Genomic DNA, 25,314 nt, shown 5'->3' with positions numbered 1-25,314 from the left:
ATTTCTTGTTAGTATCTTAACAAATTTTTTTCCCATTCGAAATAGCTTTGATTTTGACCCACAGAAATTCATTAAAGGTCAGGGGCGTAGCCAGGATTTGCAAAGTTTTATGCACGACTATCTGAGCAGAGCGCCACCATCGGTTGGCGCGGAGCGTATAAAAGAAAATTTTTGGTTTTACAAACACCTCAGATGGCCGGAAACGGCCCTTCTCGAGTGTTCATTCTGGTTCCCTGGCCTCTTGCCATAACTTGAGACACCTCAATTTTTATATAGAAAAAGGGCACATTTTTAACCTGAAGAAAAGTGGGGGGGCACGTGCCCCCTGTGTCCCCCGGTTCCGCCGCCCTTGACTCTCAATAAGCATGTATTAGTAAATATTTGTTACTAAGGACCAGGCACCTGATCCAAACTAAAATGTCAAACCTGGTTGGGGGAGGAGTTTGTTTTTGATGCGGTAATTTTGTACACTTCCAGTGATGGTTGTTAGAATTTATATGTGTCTCTATAGTGGACTGCGATATCTTTAAACCAATTTGTGATTCCCAACTGCACATGTACAGAGTAAACTCAAACGGGGAGACCACTTGAAAAACGAACTCGCACAAAATTTTTGAAGTCATGACAATTGAATGAATTGGTGATCAGTACTTTTATATGTGAAGTTGAGAATCTGAGGTGTGGTGAAATGACTGCTAGGCCCAGTCACCATATCAGTTGATGTTCTCACAAGAAGATTTCCACAGTTGTCACATGACAGCTTCATCTAGTCAATAAAAAAAAGCTTCCATCAACACAGCAACTTTTCTCACATAGTGACATAACTTTTGTACAAATTTTGTATTGTTCGTCATTTTTCGCTACATTATAGGGAAAGTACTATCAAATGAGCTGTAACACCCACACTTAATGTTCAATGTTAACATATTCCATGACATTAATTTGATTCAGCTTTTGGGGATATCCAAACAAGAAATGTAGGTACGAGTAATATGAGAAATTTCTTTAAATACAAATCAAATAAAAGAACACAAAACCAATGAATTTGTAAACAACAGCATTCACACTGTGGAGAGGGAATTTTATTGCACAACTGAAATGGAACAATGCTACTTTTAATTGGCTTCAACACTCTTATAGCAGAAGTAAAAATGATCATCTCAGGGTTTCTACTTCAACTAAAAGAGGAACCCATCTTTCTTTTTGTCACATACTAAACAAAGGCATGAACAAAAATTGAAGACATTCAACCTATTATTTTAAATACATGTAGCAAATATAGAATTGCCACAGATGATTAACACATCTGTATTCAGGAAGTTCAAGTACAGTAGATAAATTCACTTGTCAAAATGTCAAATTCATCAGGAATGAATGTGTACCTTACGTTTATGTAAAAATTTCTCATCCTTCAAGTCACCCCATGCTCCTCCCCATCTACCTCTTATGGAAAAGGAAACGATGTAATACAATTTCATGCGGGATGCATTAAATCACTTCAACTTACAATTAACATATCGTTAACAGTGGAGTCACCGTGCAAGTGGGGAGGGGGAAGGATCTCCCCCTCCAATCAACTTGTCCTTCCTGTGGTCGGCCCGGTATATAGCGACTGAAAACATAACTGAAGCCCATCTGCAGCCCCTAAATTTGCATGTGATGTGCACTTTATCACTGGTGCATTTTTGTACTTCCAAACCCCTCCCCCCCAAAAAAAACCTGTTAGCTTTTGCCATCCACTTGCCTCCTCCACCTCCCCCCCCCACACTGTCAAAATCATGTTTTCTGATCTGACATAAACTGACCTGTCTTTTAATAAGAAGACATTTTATGGAATGAGTTGCATTGCTTACTGTTAGTATCGTATTAAACTTACTAGAAGGCCTCTTATCTATAGTCATAATTCCATCTACAAATGTCCAAGAGGAATACAGGTACCAATGGGGATAATGAAAAATTTTTCTCTTTCCATGGACTTCACATTTCTATGAACGGACTTCACGTTTCCGCAGGAAAACCATAAACAGTCCTAAAGATCTTTAAATTATAAATGGGTTATACATACAACATGTTTTTTAGGATAGATGAAATTTTTTCAAAAGTGAGGATAAGAAATGACCTTTACTTCTATCATCTAAAATTATCACCTTAGAATACACTGCACACCAAAGAACAAGAATTACCAAAATTTCTCCATTTTTTCAAATTTGTCATAAAACATGCCTAATAAATAATAACCTTTCCTGAGACTTAATACTAGATAGCAGCAATTGAACTTGCCAAAGTAGACACCTCTGTGTTATTCATTCAACACACAGTGATAGAATCTACAAAACTGACAATAAACTAGCAGCTGCTTGTTTCCCACTGCCATAATCTTTGTTGAAATATGGATCAATCATTATGCTCAGAAAATATTTCCACACCTTTGAAGGAAGTTGCAATTATGGTATTTTTTAATTAACGTGACGTAATGTCAAAAAAAAAAAAGAGTTGTTTAGAAGAGAAGGAATGTACAGATGAGGGTCAAATAATTCAAGTGTTCAATGTGACAGAAATCAGCCTGAAATAAAGGCAAGGCTCTATTATGAATATTTGTGAATATTTTAAAAGAAAAATTGCACGAAAAGAGTGTTTAGCCTTACTTGTACTATAAAGTTTATGGGAAAATAACAAAGCAGCGTTAGAGTTTAAAACGTTTCTAACATAACCATTAATTAATTTGATGAAGATTAGAAGGATCAGTCACATACATTCACCTATAGAAAGAATTTATCACTTTATAGCAGGGTGTGGGCAAGAACTGATGTTCTTTTTTGACAAAATTGGCATGCCAAAATCCTTACGGATGTAACTAATCCTGTGAGATTGAAATATTGCATTCTATGGTGAAATATCCCATCACAAGCTGATTCTTTAAGCATTTATGAAAACTTCTAGAAGAATACAAAATTGCAGGTTGTTAATTGCCATAAAGGTAATTGGGTCTTGAATACTTGTCAGGCTGCAGGAAATTTGTGTGAGTGCCTCATTTTGCCAATCTGCCCTTCATAGTTTTAGTCCCTGTTTCAACTTGAATGCCATCAATGTACAACTCACAAATACCAAAAGAAATGGCACTAAACCTGACCTAAATGAGGTGACAAAGTTTAATACATGTTAATTACTGGAATCTTATTATAAGCATGAGATTAGAGAAAACAGAGATATGAATATTTTGATTAGATTGAAGACAAATTTATGAAGTAGCCAATGACGTAACATTTACGAAGTAGCCAAATGGCACTAAACCTGACCTAAATGAGGTGACGAAGTTTAATACATGTAAATTACTTGAATCTTATAATAAGCATGTGAAAACAGAGATATGAATATTTTGATAGACTGCAGACAAACTAATGAAGTAGCCAATGACGTAACATTTATGAAGTAGCCAAATTGCACTAAACCTGACCTAAATGAGGTGACGAAGTTTAATACATGTAAATTACTGGAATCTTATAATAAGCATGAGATTTGTGAAAACAGAGATATGAATATTTTGATAGATTGCAGACAAACTAATGAAGTAGCCAATGACGTAACATTTATGAAGTAGCCAAATTGCACTAAACCTGACCTAAATGAGGTGACGAAGTTTAATACATGTAAATTACTGGAATCTTATAATAAGCATGAGATTTGTGAAAACAGAGATATGAATATTTTGATAGATTGCAGACAAACTAATGAAGTAGCCAATGACGTAACATTTGAGGAATTTCAGTGAGTCAAAGGATTTAGGCAGTTTTTTTTGCCAAATTGTAAACAAACAGCTGATACTCTCAATAAGCATGTGTTATTAAATATTTGTTTGTAAGGACCAGGCACCTGATCCATCATTTAAGACCGTTAGGGGAGGTTAGGTCGCATGTTCTTTCTTGATGCAATTTTGTCAGAATTTTCATGCATCTGTATAGTGGACTGGCATATCTTTAAACTAATTCTTGATTCCCCGACTGCTGACATGTACAAGAGTGAAATCATACGGGGGGGGACCAACGACAAACTCATCCAAACTTTCAGATGTCACAAAAAATTGAATGAATTCCTTCTAATTCATTGACATATGAAGGTAAATAATTGGAAAGTCATTTAGGTAATAAAATATATGAAGAGGGAAGGCACAAAAGTCACTGAAAAACCCGCAGGATACCACACAAGTTGTGAAATAACGTTTATGTGCTTCTATCCCTTAACCCGACCAGACCAAAAACACATGCACAGGTTTGGTTAAAAGAATTAAACAGATTCTTGTCCAGTGACCATGGGTTGACAAAGGATAGCTTTGGATTGATACATAATATGATACGCCCTGGTAAATATAAAAATTAATATGACGAGACAACCAAAACAAATCCTTTATTTCATGTTCAGTGTCACTTTCTTTGTGGCCCAATGATCAATTTGGCCCAGGTCCTGTGTCACACTAGATATGTAAACAAGTATGAGATATGAAATTGAACACATGCCTTCTGCTTTTAGTGATACATTTCTTCAACAATAAATCCTTAAAACCCCTCTCTGATGAGACACAACATGTCCCTCTAACATGACGTTTACCTACATAGAGATGACAATGCCCAAGAGTGGTCACAAACATTCCTTAAACACTTACATGAAAACAAATATGAGGTTACTTTACCCATTTGACAGACCTGAAATTTTGACTACAGATTCAATAAATTAATAGAATAACTTAATAGAACTTTGATGATAGAACACATTTCTGCTAAGAAATTAATTACTTTTAAATTATCATAAATAAGTATATATTGCTAAAGATATGAATTTGTGTAATGCTGTCAAACTAAATATGTAAACAAGTATGAGATAAGAAATTGAACACATGCCTTCTGCTTTTAGTAATACATTTCTTCAACGATAAATCCTTAAATCCCCTCTCTGATGAGACGCAACATGTCCCTTTAACATGACGTTTACCTAGAGATAGCAATGCCCACGAGTGGTCACAAACATTCCTTATGCACTTACATGAAAACAAATATGAAGAGGTTATTTTAACCATTTGACAGACCTGAAATTTTTTTACTAAAGATTCAATTAATTAATAGAATAACTTAATAGAACTTTGATGATAGAACACATTTCTGCTAAGTAATTAATTACTTTTAATGACTCATAAATAAGTGTATAATGCTAAAGATATGAATTTGTGTAATGCTGTCAAACTAAATATGTAAACAAGTATGAGATATGAATTTGAACACATGTCTTCTGCTTTTAGTGATACACACCTTCAACGATAAATCCATAAATCCCCTCTCTGATGAGATGCAACATGTCCCTCTAACATGACGTTTACCTACATAGAGACAACAATGCCCACGAGTGGTGACAAACATTCCTTATGCACTTACATGAAAACATGAAGAGGTTACTTTACCCATTTGACAGACCTGAAATTTTGACTAAAGATTCAATAAATTAATAGAATAACTTAATAGAGCTTTGATGAAAGAACACATTTCTGCTAAGAAATTAATAACTTTTACTTTCTCATAAATAAGTATATATTGCTAAAGATATGAATTTGTGTATGCTGAATGAGCTTCCAGGTAGTAAAATGTGGTGTATATTAATGTTGGAAAACACCTACCTATTAAACTTTACAATAAAGTTACCCATTTAACAGACCTGACATTTTGACTACAGATTCAATAAATTAATAGAATAAGTTTAAAGAACTTTGATGATAGAACACATTTCTGCCAAGAATTTAATTACTTTTAATTTCTCATAAATAAGTATATATTAATGGATATGAATTTGTGTATGCTGTATGAGCTTCCAGGTCGTAAAATGTGGTGTATATTAATGTTGGCAAACACCTACCTATTAAACTTAACAATAAATTGAATCAATAAACACAAAATAGGAATGACCACACACACACATACACAAAAAAAACTTAAAAATATGGTTGGAATAAAAACTCTGGCAAAATATGAAGATGATAATTTATGTATATACAGGTGAAAGGTCAAATAGTTGTTGAAGAGTGAAAAGAATGGCTTGAGAATTTTTTTTTCCAGTTTGATGATCAATTTTAAAGCGATGCTTTGTATTTGGATCCCATGTTATTGCAACTTTACCAAACATATCCTGCAGTACTGATTCACACAAGACAACAACTGATCAAACTAAGCCACATTCCTAACTGTTGCTCAAGTGTCTCTTGTAAGCGAGTTATTAACAATTCCATTCCATTTCTACCACTTTAGCCCACCAAAATGGCACCTGGTGTGATGATATTTTATGCTAAGAATTTTCAAAGAACACCCTCCCCCCCCCCCCACCCCACCTAAAACATGAATACCAAATGTTATATTTAAGTTAGTTGTGAATTCAACTGTTGTATTTACTACAATTTCTTAGTGAGAGTGAGGGGTATCGAATCATCTTTGAATATTGCGTCGCTCGTTCAGCACAAACGCAAACTGTTGGCTTGCAGAGCGTTATCGATTATATTTATATATATATTTATATCATGCACCTGTACCTTACATGCAGTCATACCCACACCATACCACCCCTTTAATACTGCTGAATTTTGCAATAAAAATGACTTCTTTTGCCCAATTAAAGATCAAGATGAAGTCGTATAATACTACTTACAAAGAAAAAATTTGGAAGTAACTTTGGAAATATCACTCTCTATCGGAAAAACTGAGGCATAATTTTTTACGCTAACATAGGCTCGCCCATTGCAATAAATTCTTTCTTTTTCTCCTAAATTTCTTTGATCCTACTCTCACAAAACAAATGGTTATGAAGACATTTTGCCTGGCATGTTCTGACAATGCCAGTAGTTTGCAAATCTTATGGCAATCAATGAATACCTAACAAGAATTTTTTGTTAAATATATTTGTAATAAGATCAGTTTTAAATCAAAGTGTACCTGACTGAGATCATAAATGATGGTTATGAAGATATTTTGCCTGGCATGTTCTGACAATGCCAGTAGTTTGCAAATCTTATGGCAATCAATGAATACCTAACAAGAATTTTTTGTTAAATATATTTGTAATAAGATCAGTTTTAAATCAAAGTGTACCTGACTGAGATCATAAATGATGGTTATGAAGACATTTTGCCTGGCATGTTCTGACAATGCCAGTTGTTTGCAAATCTTATGGCAATCAATGAATACCTAACAAGAATTTTTTGTTAAATATATTTGTAATAAGATTTAAGTTTTAAATCAAAGTGTACCTGACTGAGATCATAAATTATGGTTATGAAGACATTTTGCCTGGTATGTTCTGACAATGCCAGTAGTTTGTAAATCTTATGGCAATCAATGAATACCTAACAAGAATTTTTTTTAAATATATTTGTAATAAGATAAGTTTTAAATCAAAGTGTACCTGACTGAGATCATAAATGATGGTTATGAAGACATTTTGCCTGGCATGTTCTGACAATGCCAGTAGTTTGCAAATCTTATGGCAATCAATGAATACCTAACAAGAATTTTTTTTAAATATATTTGTAATAAGATCAGTTTTAAATCAAAGTGCACCTGACTGAGATAATAAATTATGGTTATGAAGACATTTTGCCTGGCATGTTCTGACAATGCCAGTAGTTTGCAAATCTTATGGCAATCAATGAATACCTAACAAGAATTTTTTTTAAATATATTTGTAATAAGATCAGTTTTAAATCAAAGTGTACCTGACTGATATCATAAATGATGGTTATGAAGACATTTTGCCTGGCATGTTCTGACAATGCCAGTAGTTTGCAAATCTTATGGCAATCAATGAATACCTAAAAAGAATTTTTATTTAAATATATTTGAATAAAGGAATCAAATTATGAATGTTTTCAAGCCTTTCATAATAATAACGACCTTTAGCTTAGTTTTAATATTAATGTTTCACTATAAATGACAAAAAAGCAAAGACAATTCTATGAGTAGCACAAACTTCAAAGCCTTAAAGTCATCAGAGGAAGCAAGTTCCAAGCTCAAGTGACTGAATAACTCAGCGCTACATAGAGGTCAACTTTGTAAACAACTGGAAGGGAGTGCTGAAGACAATCTCAGTAAATATAAATGATTAAACAATAGCAATAGTGGTACTGTGAGCGTTGAGGAACCATAAGTGGGATGGTCAAGGACACACAGGGAGCGGGAGGGGTGGAGGTAGCATTATAAGTACATTTGTAATGCAATCTTCAGCTGTACAGCTGACTAATACTTTCTTTGGTTCTGAAAACACAAAGTATTGTACCTTTCTTGGTAGTTTCATCAGAGTGGCCAGAGGAAATAAATTTATGTCATTTTCATCCCCTTTCTCCCCCCCCCCACCCGAAAAGCCCTTTAAACTCCTGCCACACCAGCATTATCTTCTTTTTCTTTTGCTGGGGAGAATATGTGTGTTTCAATGTACGACCATCAAAGGCATCATATTCTCAAGTTTTGATAGACCGACATCTCTTCTGTCTGTCAAGTTTCTGTAAAAACATGACCAAGACAAACCCTTCTAAGTAAGTGTCTCTATTAGCTTGCTGGGAGTGTGCTGCGGAGATCCCGAACTATAGCTCTGTTGGATGACTGTGTTGATACCTTTGACCATAACGAATCCAGTGTAGGCAGCCTCTGACTGTAGGTACTGTGAGTAGAGGGTCCTGGCCCGGTGCAAGACTCTGTTTAGGTTGTGTTTGCGGACCATCCTGTCGAATAACATGGCCATCTCGTTAAAGTCCATCTTGTTGTCTATGATCCTGTCTCTCTGTTCTAACAATAGTGAGAGGCAGAGGAACATCATGAAGGGATTCCCCCCGCCAAAGTCTTTGGGGTGAGGCAGACCGCGGAAGGGACTCTTTTTCGTCGGGAGCGGAGACGGGCTCTGCCTGAGCGGGGACAACGATGGCGACGTAGGTCGATCTGCGGCAGGCGATGACAAGGTTTGCGAAGAATTGACATTGCTGTTGTTGGCGTGAAGAGAGAGTGACTGAGGTGGCATTTTCACAGGCTGGACGTCCGCCGCCAAACGCTTTGCTGGTGAATTGCTTGCTGACCTAGAGTTGACCGTTGAAGTGTCGATGATGTCCTCCCTGCAGTTCTCACAGTGGTCGCCCGTACAGCTGCATTCAACTTTAACAGATATCTTCTGAGGAGACATCTGGATGCCAGATTTCTTTTTATCACCGCTATCTTTCGACAGGGCTTCATCCCGAGACGATGCCTTTTGTAACGAGAACTTAAACCGCCTTCGGTCCACCGTGTAGGCAGAGGGCGAATTTTGGCACGGAGGTCCCTCTAGAGATACCCCATCTTCTCGAGGTGGGGGCTCTGGGGGCAGTGAACTCCACATAATCTCCATCATCCTCAATGCATCCTGAAAGGAAAACTCTCGCTTCAACTCCAACAGGAGCCAACGGTAACAGAAATACAGATCGTCGGCATTTTCGGCTTTGAGGTACTCGTAGAATTCCGCATCGACACAACGGATGAGCTCGGTCAGGTGGAGGAACTTGACAGACATGGCTTTCCCGTCGGGCAGGAAGCTCCCCTTTAGCCTCTTCATCAGGCAACAGAAGCACATGTACGCCTGAGCCTCGTCCTTTAGGACGTAGAGTATCGGAGCTGCTAGATCGCTCATGCCCTGACAGTACGAGACGTCGGGGTGAGCCAATGAGAATGTTGTCAGAATGTTAAATAATTTGAGACTATTGGGATTTTCTTCCCCGGCAAAGAACTGCTCTTGTCGATCTGTTCTGTTTACGTCCTTCATCACCATGTTCCGTATATGTACATTTTCGTCGCGGAGATCGGATAAGAGCTTCTTCTTGAGCAGCGTATACTCTTCCGTCTTAATCTTGACGTAATCCAATCTCTCGTTACCGGTGAGACCCTCCGGATAAACGTTAAGTAAATGTCGCCACACCACCTTACGCAGTGACGGCCCGACCCCACCCTGATAAATCCGTAACCTAAGCTCGTGGGGTTTCTCTAGACAGCCCAAGTAATTCAGGTAGGTCAGAAACTCTTGATCGTCTAACGGTGGCTTGGGTAGTTCGTACTTTTGATCCTCCGCGGCGCTCTCCTCCTCCACGTTCTGGAATATCTTCTGCACTCGACTGATCGTTCTGCCCACCTGGGTGACCAGGGAACCTACGAATGGAACGTATCTACGATCAGTGGAGTTCTGAGGCACGTCTTGGCCTCCGATCACATCCCATCCCTCGAGGAGGCCTGTTAAAGACAGATGAAAGCAAATAGGTAGGCTCCTTCATTTGTTTTACAGTACTTTTGTAGGAAAGGGGAATACAAAGAAAGATCACGTTTTCTTTCTTAATGCGTAAGCAGCATCTTTCAAGCAAAGTTCGTTCAAGTCATCAACGTCTAATACATACAGTTTATAAGTTTGCTCTTTCACTAAATTATGCCATCATCTACACATATTCATGTAACTGACTCAATACAATGCAACTATATTGCCATACTCTTTTTGCTTGACACAAAGCAGCCCAGTAGCACATACTAATTTCCATTTCCACATCACTCAGAGACAGTATTAATAATAATTATGAGCAGTTTGTTTAGATGATTTTCAGCTGCAAACTAACTGTTAGTTTCACGTGCATTGCATGGTGTAGTATATCGGCAACATAAACCGTCACTTTTCTCTGAAATTAATTTACCTGGTCCCTCGAAGGGTTTGGCGTCGATTCGAAGCCGCAGACAGGGATCGGAAGCACAAAAGATGGCTGCATCTAGATCCCAGTCCGAAAGAAGAGCCAGGAAAACGTCTTCTCCTACGTCATCTCGTGAGAGGTAGCTGATGGTGAATTCACTGCATCATGCAAAGTAAACAACAGAATAAAATAAGATAAGATAAATCTTAATTGGTGAAAAAGACAAATGCAAGTTTCAGTGACATTACAAAGAAAGAATGTAGTCATTACAATGAGAACAAAGGATACAACCTACTGTAACTAAATTGCTTCAAATGTTTTGTTTTTTTGCAAGAGAATATTTATCTTTACACATGGTTGTACGACAGTACGCTTACCTAGTACAATTATTTCTCTAACCTGCCAGCTGAACATTTCTGAATATTTCTGAATATCATTATCACGTACGGTTTATCTAAGCACCGGATTGGGTCATTGACTGAGTTTCTTTACATGGTTAAACTTTATACCAATATTGATTTGAAAGTAGAAACTCTTTCAACACTATACACCCTCCAGCTAGCTACAGGTACAACCTGCAGTTTACTGAGACTAACAAGAAAGGGAACAACCAACATCTGCCCATCTACAATCTGGCAACAAGACTTTAAGGTTTCAAGCCCTGTTGTGTAAAAGTAAAGTGGATTATGCAACTGTGAACAACTCTTTCCTTATCCAATGAATCTGGTGGAATGGTGTTCCAAATTGGTGAAACAAATCGTCAATGGGATGTAACTGTCGACGATTTATGATCAGACAAGATATATGAGCTTATCAATTCATACTGCTTTCTCCATACATCTATAAATGCAGATACTTAGCATCTTAACATGTACAGTACTATGAACTGTAAATCCAGGCTAGGAGAAACTCTTATAATATCTAGCTAGTCTAGAGTGATGTAAACTGGTCACCTGAAATGTTAAATATGTCTACAAGCTTCACATAATACTGACAGTATTGTAAGATGACATCCAACATTCCCTGCCATAATTGATCTTACATCTCTGCATCGATAGGCAGAGTACTCCATCATTACCTCGATGACACTACACACAATAAAAAAAAGATCCTTACTGTAGTTCTGCATCAATAAACTTACTGCACTGCTTGTTAATTATGCATAAAATGATACTAATCTTATGATGCCAAATGAAATGAAATGAACAATACGGTAACATCACCATTGTGGCAAACAGTAGAGTATACTTGCAGGAAAAGGTCACAAATTCTACGGGAAAATCTATTTTACAACACAAAGGTTAATTAATAAGAATTCTAGTACTATTGATCTAGATGTTATTAAGCCAAGAAACATACTGTAATCGTGTAACAGAGATATGGTACATGTATATATGTAACTATGACTCGGTTAATTCCATAACACAAACACCAACACACAAACACTAGTGGCATCAAGTTGTTGTTATATAGACTAGTCATTGTTATTTGTTGTTTTTCCTCATTGAGAGTGACACAAATAGATTCTTTAATAACTTAAGTTTTAATTTTCAGTATGATTATGGACCTAATCGAGTTAATGGTTATGTAACATGACTACATGTAAATTAGGTTCTAAGGTCACCCATACAATACCTCATTTCAAACCCAATCCATTGCCAAACATGCAGCTCAGACCATCTTTTCTTGATGAGGATTTAGAGAATAACAAGTCAGGTACATGCAATTGTTTACACCCAATCCTGCTCCCAGACTTGACACTCAATGCGTAGACACCCATTCAACAGAGCAGAGTGTGTTTCTAACCATCTGACCAGTCTCTCTGATAACAAGGGGGGTGGGAGGGGGGGGGAAGTTGTGGGATTGGACACCCGTACCATTGCACCACAATTTCCCCTTATATCCCGAAAGGAGGATTTAAGTAAATGTAGTTTTGATGTTTTTTGCACAATGCACATTACATTTGCTATGTAGACAGGCTGAACATCTAATGTCATCATTCCTTGCCAGTATATACTGACATATATCTACATAATAGGCAGCCTCCCCTCAAATTTTCAGAAATGTATACTAGTTAACAGTTTTCTTTAAAAACAACATGCAATGTATATTTAGTGCAAAATTACTATACAAAGGTGACAGGGAAAGCAAAGAGAACGATGATACTTTACTGAATTAGCAACTTTGGTGTTGTTTCACTGAAAAAATCTTTCTTTTTTTTATTTTGAACAGTGCAAGTAACAATTTGGTGTAACAATTTGGTGTTGTTTCACTGAAAAAAAATGTTCTTTTTTAAAAATTTTGAACAGTGCAAGTAACGATGACTACAGCAATTGATACTAAGAAACTGTGTATTGTAGTTGATCGTTGGTCATCTGTAGCGGCTGTGGAGCTGTTGCTTTACGTTTGTCTGGCTATTAGGTAAATGTGAAAAGTGCACATGTAGAGTAGAAGCAATTGATGCTGTCCTTGAATATGCCAGTCTGTATGGAACCAAACAAAACATAGGAACGATACCTGGCAACGCAGTCTGTACTGAAATTTGGCCTAACCTTCAGAGAACTGTTAAAGCCAACACCTTTGTGGGGACTCAAGTTTGCCCAAGTTGGGTATATTAACCCTGTAACATGCTTCTTAAGAAGTAACACAATGCCTTCACTCAGACTCTGCTTCAGTACATTAAGGGGTTTCAATTCCCACCTGTACCTAGTACTTTCACAAACTGGTCACATTAAGAGTAGCATTGCTGGAACCCAATGTGACAATGAATTAATCACTAATTTTACAACACAGATAATATGTAATTATACTGATGTTGAAGCCTAAACACATAACAAGAGCCCAAGGGCACTGTGGTTCCTTGCTTGGGGTATATGACAATACACATAATATTATCAAGCAAGATTGGGCTCGAATAGTCCAAGTATTGTGGTCCTACATGTTCCCATAAAGTAACCAACACTATAGCCAACACTTTTGTGATCACAAAATGTGATCGGATTTTGGATCAAAAGGCACTTTTGAGATCTAAATATGGCATCGAAAATGTAAGAAATATAAGAGACCTACAAGCGTGTCAACAGATATGATAACATTGGTGACCTCAGATGACATTACCTTTAAGTTTCAAAATGTTCCACCACCCCGTTCACAACTTGTCCCAAAATATCAACCATGTCACACCTTGGCATTGAGATTTAATTGTATTAAATTAAAAAAAATTAACTTTGAACTTGTATACATGCCTTCACACACAAAGGTCACCCGAAGGTCAACCAATTGACATTTTTGATCGGTGAGACCTAAATAGAGCATGACTGTAAAAATTCAAACATTTTTTCTTTGCCCATTTTCTCCCCCCAAAATACTACTTTTTTAACATTAGCTGACCTTTGGTGACGTTGGACCACATGACCGTTAAGTTTGAAAATATTCCCCTATACCATTTGCAACTTGTCCAAAAAAATACACCTTGTCACACCTTGGCACTGGGAGTTATTGCATTAAATGTCTGAAAATTAACTTTGACCTCATATAACTTCGCACACGAAGGTCACATGGGGGTCAACCCATTGACTTTTATGATCAGAAGGTACCTTTAACATCTGAAAATAGCATCGAAACTGTAAAAATCCACAAAACACGAAAAGGTCACCAGAGGTCAAATTGAGGTCAAGGGTCACCCAGATGCGGGTCGACAATTGGATTACATTGAAGCAACTCCCAACCCTAACGGACAATTTGTTCTCAAGTTATCGCAAAAATACTAGTTTTTTATCATTAATTGACCTTTGGTGACCTTGTATCACATGACCGTTAAGTTTGAAAATATTCCCCTATACCATTTGCAACTACTCCAAAAATATCAACCTTGTCACACCTTGGCACTGGGAGTTATTGCATTAAATGTCTGAAAATTAACTTTGACCTCATATAACTTCGCACACGAAGGTCACACGGGGGTCAACCTATTGACATTTATGATCAGAAGGTACCTTTAACATCTGAAAATAGCATCAAAACTGTAAAAATCCACAAAACACGAAAAGGTCACCAGAGGTCAAATTGAGGTCAAGGGTCACCCAGATGTGGGTCGACAATTGGATTACATTGAAGCAACTCCCAACCCCAGCGGACAATTTGTTCTCAAGTTATCGCAAAAATACTAGTTTTTTATCATTAATTGACCTTTGGTGACCTCGGATCACATGACCGACCGTTAAGTTTGAAAATATTCCCCTATACCATTTGCAACTTGTCCAAAAATATCAACCATGTCACACCTTGGAACTGGGAGTTGTTGCATTAAATGTCTGAAAATTAACTTTGACCTTGTATAACTTCGCACACGAAGGTCACACGGGTGTCAACCAATTGACATTTTTGATCGGAAGGTACCTTTGATATCCAAATCTAGCATCAAAACCAAACATTTCCTTTTTTGCTCGTTTCCTCCCAAAATAAGCACATTTTTTCTAATGTGACCTTTGACCTTTTGACCTTGGTTTCAGATGTAGTTTAATCTCCTGATTCCAAAAAACAAAACGACAAGTCTGTACAACCATTCTAACTCCGACCGAAAAACTTTGACCCCATATAACTTCGCACATAAAGGTCACACGGGGTCAACCTATTGACATTTATGATCAGAAGGTACCTTTGACATCTGAAAATAGCATCAAAACTGTAAAAATCCCCAAAAACATGTAAAGGTCACCAGAGGTCAAATTGAGGTCAAGGGTCACCCAGATGCGGGTCGACAATTGGATAGCATTGAAGCAACTCCCAACCCTAACGGACATTTCGTTCTCAAGTTATCGCAAAATTACTAGCTTTTTATCATTAATTGACCTTTGGTGACCTCGGATCACATGACCGTTAAGTTTGAAAATGCTCCCCTAACCAGTTCACAACTTGTCCCAAAATATCAATCTTGTCACACATTGGCACTGGGCGTTATCGCAGTTTTAATATTTTCGGTTTTTGGACCATAACTGACCTTTGGTGACCTTTGTGGGCACCAGAAACAATAGGGCACACCTTCTCCATATGGCGGATCTATAGTCCAAATTTGGCCTCAATCCAACATTCCCTTATTGAGATAGAGCGTACCCAAGCAAGTGTCACAGACACACACACACACACACACATACATACATACACACACACGCCAACCTGACTGCATAGGTTCCTTTTGCTAAAGCAAGGAACCAAAAAGTCTAGTTAGTAGTTACGGTATGTTTTATTGAGAACACGTTGAAACATACTAAATAATCTAAAATAAATAGCATTTTACCACAGCCCTTTTCATCAATTTTGGTCTATATTCAACGGTTCTTACAAGCCCAACACCATGCAGTTCCCGAACTTCCCGGACATGACTAGTAAACATAAATGAAGGAAATGTCAAAACTGTTGCAACTGTTATCAGTTTGCCTGCTGTCTGCATTTATTAATACTACATAATACTGTATATACAGTAGGCAACTGTTGTGTTTCGGCGACGGGGCTATGGAATGTAACAGCGTTTTCTCATGCAATAATTAACGTTCATTTGGTGACAAAAATGTTATGGAGTCTTAGTTTGATTAATTACGATCTCATCAAACAGCCAGAAATTGGAGATCAAATTTAACCAGCTGATTAACGAAGGAAATGGAGCCGTTTTTTTTATTTCCCCCTCCATATTTTTCTCCTTAGGGAAACATCACTATCAGGCATTTGGCACACTACCGCCTGATTGCATTGCAATTTTCCTGTTACTGAATTTACAGCGGAAAAAGTATGCGACGAGTTCAATATTTACCCCGAAGCCATCCTCAGGTTGCATCCCAATCAAATAAAACCGTCCTCCCAAATGTGTAAAGGAGGTAGCTTTCTGAATCTATGATATTTGCAGAGGACACTTGAGTTGCGTGTGAAGTAAATTAAAATGTCACCACATTGGTTTATTTATCAGTAGTACTGTCCTCACAAATTCACAGACAAGTCAGCAGCATAGATAAGCATCCAAGTGCTCCAATCTACAGTACTAGTCTATAGCAGAAAGGAATATGGTAACCAAGGGTGAAGAAAGCTTAGGGCCAAATGACCTCTACAACTTGCCAAACAGCGCCCAAAGATCGCAGAGAAAACATGCCATGCACCATTTTTATAATGCTCTCAGATACAATATTTCGAACCAAAAATAACCAGAAATAAAACTATACCATACATACAACATTCTTGCTGAATGGTAATATTACAACAAATTGACAAATAGCCATTGGTTACACCAAAGTGGTACCTGGTTCTACCACAAAAATACTAGGTTCACATCATGGAAGGGACATTTCACAGAAAGTGGCCTCTGGTCCTGGGAAACCTTAATTTCATCCCTGCCTGTAATGTAATGTTAGTCAAATTCTATACACAATTCAACAATATTTATCAACTGAAAATCAAACAGTGAAGTGCGACATGTACAGTATGGAGTCTCGGTGCATATTTTGGTATCAAACAATGGGAAGAGTTCCCAATTGAATTGCAGATTATAGAGTGCTTTCAATAAACCTGTTAGCATTACTCAGCATTTTAATACACAACAATAGAATCAAACTTTACAAAGGAAGAAGTCGTGTATTACTGATGCTGTACCATACACAGTAAACGCCTCTTCTGCCCCCAATTGTAGTTTTCTCTGTTCATTATCTAGTTATATCCGTAAAGGAAGAAATAATTAGCTACTGTTCTTTCTTTTCTCAAAATTGATTGTCATTGTAAAGATGACCTGACTAAAACTAAACTGTTTTAATTATAAATTACAGACTGAATTGTTGTGAACTGATGAGTCATAGGGCTAGTGCATTGTCTGACACACTATAGTGCACTGTACACTGTGCTTGTCACCGTCACCACTGCACAAAACCACAAAGGGAGAGAATTAGCACAGGAAGACAGTATCTATATATATATATATATATATATATATATATATCCATTGTTAATTCGACGTGGCGTTAGAGGCAGATATTGACAAGGCCTAGAATTTCACAACTTTCGTCAATTGCTAAAACCTGCCAATCGGTGCATAAAAAATTCTAAGTACTGTACTAGATAAAATCATATTCCCACCTGCACTTCCCTTGAATTTATACAAAAAGCAACCATTTAATAATTTGCACCAGTTGGCAGAAAAATGCCAGTGTATTTCTTCAGTTGGCAAACGGTGAAAGCTACTGGCACTTAACCTGGGAATTTTTTAGTGGTCTGCAGATGACTACTGCTGTTGAGTTAGTTATTACATTTAAAAACCCCAAAATCAAAACTTTGCAATGCAGCCTACAAACATTTCACAGCAAAATTTTTAACGTTTTTATGGCAGGCTTCGTCTGTGCCATAATAAACATCTGGGCAGAAATTGGGAAATTGTGTTACTGTGGGGAAACGATAAAATTGAGAAAATTATCACACTTTCAAAATAAATATCAGAACTATCCCAGACCAACAATACTTGCACAGTAAACATAATGCACCTATGGCTCACTCCATTTCCATATAGTAAAGTGGTATATACATACAGTAAAGTGGTATGTACTGTCCAGGCCTATATACTGTATTAATGGTATAAATTTCTATTTCAAAATTCTCTCTTCACAATTTGAGAGTCACCTTGTTGTGGTACACATATTAGTTATAGGTTACATCTTAGGTTACATTTTAGGTCTAAGTGCATTACGCATGAGTCAGTATGCCGCAGGGGTCATTATAACTCAGTATTGAGTGTTCCATATAGAGGAATTTTAAAACTCACGTTTTTTTTATGGCGGAATGCAGTGATACAAGTTCTTCTGAGCGATCCGGGGACGCAAACTGTTTTAACATTCTAGTAATTAACAATACTGGGGTTTAGTAATGTATGTATGTATGTATACGTGATCTTCCCGCAAGCAGGAACTCGCGAAAGAAGCCATGGAGGCTTGTAGACTCGCAAGCTGACTGAAGCCAATCTCTTCGAAGCTCAAGCTCGACCGAAGCTCAATCTAATGAGCGAATGCAAAAACAGAATGAGGGGAAGAGAATTGACTGTCTTGGGATATAGAGAAATATCGAAACTGATTAGGTCTACCAAAGTTCTGTTCTGTTTATTCTGTTGAGTCGATAAATATACAAACAAGTACCATCACGTTGAAACTGTACCATCACGTTGAAACTTGATTGTACTTTCAGTACTGTTGAACGAAGGGCCTGAAAGTCTCAAGATGAATGAATTTACCCTAAGTACTATACTAAGAAGACATTGTGTGTATCATGTCTAGAATAAGTAGACCACTTGTTGATCAATACCTTCCAGTAATCACCACACAATATGCTCAGGGCTTCATTGTTTGGCACAGTGGCACATTTGCATAGTTAGTATGTCAGAAATAAGGGTATTTTATGTACCAGCAACTTAAGAGTGTAATCACCCACATAAGGTCACATGGTAACTATTATATATGGCAAAGGTACAGAATTCAGTATACAGATCACCAAGTGAAATTAGGAAAGGCAACGACTATACTTCTCTCTATACTACTACAATGGAACTGTGTGGAAGAAACGTGGCCAACCAAATCCTACTGCGGATTATGTATCTTTAGATTAAATTCCAAAATTTGAAAGTAGGGTTGGAAGGGGGGGGGGGGTAATGGGAGGGAGGCTAGAGAATACTGTCAATCACTGTCACTAATGTCAATCACTGTCAATCATAGCCTAAATTGGTAGGCCACTACCTCTAAATTTCGACTAAAAGTGCCAAAAAACATAAATATGTGCTTGACTAGGTATGAAGGGAGTGTAGTGGGGTGGTGGGGGAGGTATGGGTGTGGTAGGGTGACGAAGGAAGGGTCAGGGCATCATCATGTTCTTGAAGAGAGTGAACAACAGTATGTGTGCTCAAGGTGTCCAACTAAGGCCCCTTAGCAGGAACCAACCAACCATGATATTGGCAATCACTCCCAAGGGATAACTGTGCTCACATGAACAAAAATGAGGCCTGGCTGTAAACTTGACATTGCCAAGTGATATTGTTGAACGGGAAGTGAAAGAGAAAGGATGGAGACAATTCTCTGCTTCCAACTTACCCTTCCACTGTGAGACAGAAAAGAAACTGAAACACACAAGATTCTACGTGGTGTCAGATATCAAGTTATTGTATTCAGCATGCATGTGGTTTTTATCTAATTTGTCAATTCTGAAAGATTTTCAATATCAACAAAGTTAAATGATGTATCATAAGCCTATAATAAGCTCTGGGCACGCTATCAATCACAGATCTCATTCTACGCAGTGTTGAGTTTTATTATAACTTTTTCTGGATACAACTTCATCGTTATGTTTTATAGATGATTTCATTCAATGACAAAAGTTTAAAAAAAAATTAAGAGCCCAACCGGTACTATGGTTCCTTGCTTAGTGCAATATTACAGTTCGTAGAATGAATGCATATTTAATAATACTAATAATAATAATAAAACAATGGATTTATATAGCGCCACAACAGAAACAAGAAGTAGCTGAGCTCTAAGAGCTTAACAAAAAAGTGCAATTGCAATCAAAAGAACAAGTAAAGAAATGAGTCTCTAGGTAACTCTTAAACATAGAAAGTTTGTACAAAATCTAATATTGTCTGGTAGAGCTGGTTCCACATATTAGGAACAGAGTAGGTACCGATATGTTTGGGAAGAGAAAGGTAGGACTTAGCAGAGGAATGAAGACAACTGGCAGGAGCATAGGGAGAGAGTAGTTGAAATATATATACAGGTTGTTCCAAATGGTCAATGAGTAAGGAGTATTTTAAATTTAATTTGGTTGCTACTACAAGGCCAGTGAAGTTCCTATAAGAGTGGAATTGTATGGCAACCTCTCCTCTTCCTTTTCACAATGCGTGCACAGCAGTTTTATTCAAAATTTGAACCTCAAAAATATTGGGCCCAGAAAATGTGTCCCAAAATGCATTGAGGTGGAAATAAAATTTGGGCCCACCTGGCCAATAAATGAGCCCAGAATGTTTTGGGACACATATGTTCCCAAAAAAATTAGGCCTACATGCACCACCTATTAACCAACAACTGTACAGTATATAGTTTGGCTACAATTCGACTTGAGGCCCAAAAATGGGCCAGGAATTTTTGGGGCCCAGATGGTCTCAACAAATGTAGACCTACATGTACTAGCTATTATACCAATTTTGGCTTCAATCCGACTAAGATTGCTGAGTTATTGCAATGCAAAGATTTTACTTTTGACCCCATGACCTCATTATTATTCACAAGGTCAGTGCCAAAAGCAATAGGTCACACCATCTCACAATAATTCATCTACTCAGCAAGTAAGACAAATATCCATCATTCTGTTGTTGAGTTATCACGGACCCAAGCGAGTTTCACAGAGATTCACACACACACACGTTGCTTACAGCAAGGAACCAAAAGTTCTACAGTACATCTGGAACAAACTATAACACTATAACTGCACAAATTCAACAACTAAAAGCAATTGACACAAGCACCCGAAAAATGACCCAATTCAAGTAAATTACTGACCAACCCTTTCTAGCCCCTCCCCCCCCCACCCACAAAAGAAAAGGAATTAACTCATAAAACCCCATTATATGCAAGACACAAGGTTACTGTAAATCAAATGGAATTAACACACTGAACAAATTAGTAAAATTACATTACGAGGAGTCACATAGTTTAGACTTTGGTGACAACAAAAGACAATGACGAAGCAAAAATCAATGAAAGCAAGGTCTGTGATGAATCAACCTGAATGAATACTCAGGGATGATACTCTATATGGAAAAGAGAGTCCTATAAACTTTTGAAAAATATGAGAAAAGTAGCAAACGGAAACCAATTGTTTAGGTTAGTTATCTAAAACAAAATACCGATCACCTCCCCCAGCCAACTTGTTCCATGTCACAGGGGCCACTATCATGAAGTACTGTGTTCTTATGTATTGTGTATATATGAGATAAATACTGTGCATATATGTAATGGTTTGTGAATAGATATTCACATCGCTTGACACTTTCCCACAGGTGTTAGAAAATATTGACAAATATTATGATGAAAGAAACGTTTGACAATTGGATGAAGGTGTCAGGAAGAATGACACTTACTGTACACCACTGTTTACTGTGTACTGTACACGTAGGCCCTTAAGTACAAAGCAACACAATCACATCATGTTCTGTACAGTTTACACTACTAGCTACATATATATATATATGGTTCAAAATGGTTTACTCCTTGTGAATCAGTGATGGTTAATAATGTTGGTTGTTTACACTGCTGAGCAGCAGTCGATATATGAGTCAGTGATATACTGTACTGTGTATATTGTGTCAGTGCTTTCATCAAATAAATCGTTCTTCCAAATATGTCACAAAAGGTTGAAATTAGTCACAAATGTTGCAGAAGTCACACAAGTTACATCTTATGGATTTAACTTTGTGAATATTATGGAAAAAAAATACATTGGGTTGATCTCATGGATGTTCAATGTTAAACCACAAGAAAAAAGTATACCTGTTAAAGTACATACCTGCTCACTTAATATAGCAACCCGCTAACAAATGACAATCATAAAATTGTTTCATAAGTTCAAACTGATTATTAACTTCCAAACATCATGAAAGATGTCATGGCTCATATTGCCAAACATCTTATCTCTTTCCCTTACACAGGTTACTCTATCAAGTCATGTACATAAGGCAAACAAATTTTAGTCAGTTATCAACTTTCTCTCCATTTCAAGCCAAGAAAATTGTCAGCATTATCAATTCCAATGAGCACAAAACTAAGTTGTCGTTAAACAACCTGACTAGATTTCTTTTTACTAATTATCATAAGCTCAATTAAAAATGTAAAACAAGAAATTTAATTGTCTTGCACATATCTCACACAACTGCTTGACATAAATAAAAATTTACTTGAGCAAGATACAAAAAAACAAAAACAAAAATATTTGAGTCACCTTTTCAGCTGGAATGCCTGCATCAGGAGAAGCTGCAACATCTCAAAGCTGGTAATTTCAGGATCGATGCTGAAGTTCTTGTACTCTGGCTGCATGAATCCCTCACATTTCTATTAAAGAAAAACAATACATGTCAGTACAATGATAACAAGTCAGAATGAAATTGGAACTTTACCTCAGGACTGATTTAATACTCATAAATACTTGAAAAGCACACATACACAGATATTCCAAAACTCAACTGGATTGGATACTTGCCCACATCGCTATTTCTGCTGTATTTGTGTTTATGATAGATATATATACAGAGGCCAAGTGAGGTTTCCAATTGTTGGCATATATTCTACAACTAGTTTATTGATAGATACTACCTAGCTAGAATGTACTAACTTCACTTGTGAGTTGGTCACATAGCACATGTGGCGTGGAGCCAGTGCAACAGTTAAAGAAACTCTCTTTGAGCTTGTTGGGAATTTCTTACACAGTAATGTTTTTTGAGCTGATTCAATATTTAGTAAAATGTGTGACCAATCCAATGTAGCCGGCTATGGGGGCCGTGTCATTCCGCCATCGGTACTTTCCACCATAGAGAATGTGCTCTTTCCGCCATAGAAAAAGTGCCATTCCGCCAGGGAGGTAAAGCACTTTTTGTATGGCGGAAAGAGCACATTATTGTGTGTATGAGTAACGTTAGTATGTAGGTTAGAAATATAAAGTCACGGATTGTTATGATGCTTTATGGTTGAAAGAGTGATAAGCATTGGCTTGGGAACAAGAAATTCACAGAAACCTTTAATTTGATTCATTCTATCTAGGCCAGCAAAATCATTTTCTTAATTCGACAATCGGAATTGGTCTTTTTAATAAACAATCAGCCTTTTTTAATTTGATTTATCCAACTAACTATTATATATTTGATGACAGTGTAATGTATCAACTCTTACGAACTTACAAATGGAAAGGTATGGCAGTATGAACCTATGGCAGTATGGCACTAAATCCGCCGGCGATGAGGGTAGAGCTTCACAGTTTTAGGGTATTCTAGGTTTTGCCTACTCCTAACAAGGAGGACACTGTAAATTTTCAGTTAACATAACCAATATTGCTACTGTATTATTAGCATTATCTTATTGGTTATCCTGTAGGTTTAATTCTGTTTTTAAGTTTATATGACATTGCCTATAGTGTATAGACGCTTACCAGTCGTCCCTTTACCAAAACGTCCCCGTACCAAAACGTCCCCGCTTTTGGTCAAAACGTTCCCGTTGGTCAAACGTCCCCATTGGTCAAAACGTCCCCGTAAGTCAAAACGTCCCCGTCTATATCACATTCATTCTCAGTTGTGAATATATATTAATTTTAAGTTATAATTTGGCTAAGTTATCGGCATGCAAGTTGGATTACAGGAGCTAAATAAATCATGAAGGACTATATCGTTTAATTATATTTGGTATGAAAAGGTACAAGCTATATGTTTTTCAGTGAATTAACGAATTAAGAAAAACACAAAATATTTATTCCCTTCTCTCAATATCGTATATATTCATTCAGAAACCAACTCGTGTTTAAAAAAATCCTATTACCTTACAGCCCTCTTGCATTCCCTTTTCTATTTATATTATCTTACCTCAGAAAATTATTCTCAAAAATGTTTCCGCCCTCATAACCGGCACTTCCCACTCCTAAAAACTGTGTTTTCAACCTTTGATTTGAACTAAAAACATCCACACTTGCATTCCGACTGATTATAAAAGCGGGGAAGTTTTGACTCACAGGGACGTTTTGTCTGCGGCCCTGCGGGGACGTTTTGGTAAAGAGCAGGAACATTTTGGTCTAAAAAAGCGGGGACGTTTTGGTAAAGGGACGTTTTGACTGGATACCGTATAGACTAGGCCTACATAATCTGTGGTACTATTGGTAACCTAACAGTAACAGTAACAGGAGAACTAACCGTAATAAAACAGGTCTTAAGGCCTATGCTAGGTTTATCAAAGAGTAACCAGAGTATGGCGTAGCCTGCCGTTTACCATTATATTCTTTAACCAGGCCTATGTCATAGTTGCATGGGTCCATATAATAACACTTAACAGACACGCTAGAGAATAGGCTAGGCTACATTTGGCTAGGTCTAACGTTACGTACCGTTGCCTGCACACGTATAGCATCTCGACCTTTAGTGCCATTGAATTTCAACCCACTGCCAGCCATTGTCAGGGCAATATTAAATCACTCCTCGGAAACAACATTTATACTCAACTCGATTTTCATTTAGAAACAATTGAATCAAATATTGCAATTTAAATCCGGAGAGGACAGAAGGAATTGCTCAATGGCACCGCAGGTCTGTTGCTGTAGGCTAGTACACTGACTGCCTTATAGCTGGTCTTAGACATACAATTTCCACGTACATCTAAACGTAAACACTGCAGCTATCCATTGAGTTCTCAACATGGTAGGAAATGTGTTGAGGTTTATGTGAACAATGAACAGAGCAGTTGGCAATTCTCAAACCAATGCCCCTAATAATGACTTGAAAATGTCACAACCTTATTATGTAAGAAATTTGATAGTGGTACAGTCGCGTAGGAAGCTATCAAACG

At 37.3% G+C, this 25,314-nt stretch overlaps 1 protein-coding gene across 1 annotated transcript; it reads right to left on the bottom strand.

Moving 5' to 3' along the window:
- Positions 1-1,044: 1,044 nt before the first annotated feature.
- LOC139961213 (TBC1 domain family member 25-like) lies at positions 1,045-25,202 on the bottom strand. The gene is made up of 4 exons (XM_071960260.1): positions 24,857-25,202; positions 22,715-22,824; positions 10,718-10,869; positions 1,045-10,268 (listed from the first exon to the last, which is right to left on the bottom strand). The coding sequence occupies exons 1-4, from the start codon at positions 24,920-24,922 to the stop codon at positions 8,554-8,556; spliced, it is 2,043 nt and encodes a 680-aa protein (XP_071816361.1). The 5' UTR covers positions 24,923-25,202; the 3' UTR covers positions 1,045-8,553.
- Between the last annotated feature and the right edge of the window lie 112 nt (positions 25,203-25,314).

This window comes from Apostichopus japonicus, chromosome 20 (genome assembly GCF_037975245.1).
Source record: "Apostichopus japonicus isolate 1M-3 chromosome 20, ASM3797524v1, whole genome shotgun sequence".
NCBI lineage: Eukaryota > Metazoa > Echinodermata > Holothuroidea > Aspidochirotida > Stichopodidae > Apostichopus > Apostichopus japonicus.
Note: the sequence above shows the minus strand (reverse complement) of the source record. Positions and strands in the feature narration are given on the sequence as shown.

Coding starts and splice junctions, on each gene's coding strand:
- LOC139961213 (XM_071960260.1), bottom strand. CDS start 24,922: ATGGCTGGCAGTGGGTTGAAATTCAATGGCACTAAAGGTCGAGATGCT. Junction 10,870..22,714: donor CAGGCATTCCAGCTGAAAAG/GTGACTCAAATA, acceptor TGCATGATGCAG/TGAATTCACCATCAGCTACC. Junction 10,269..10,717: donor CAAACCCTTCGAGGGACCAG/GTAAATTAATTT, acceptor TGTCTTTAACAG/GCCTCCTCGAGGGATGGGAT.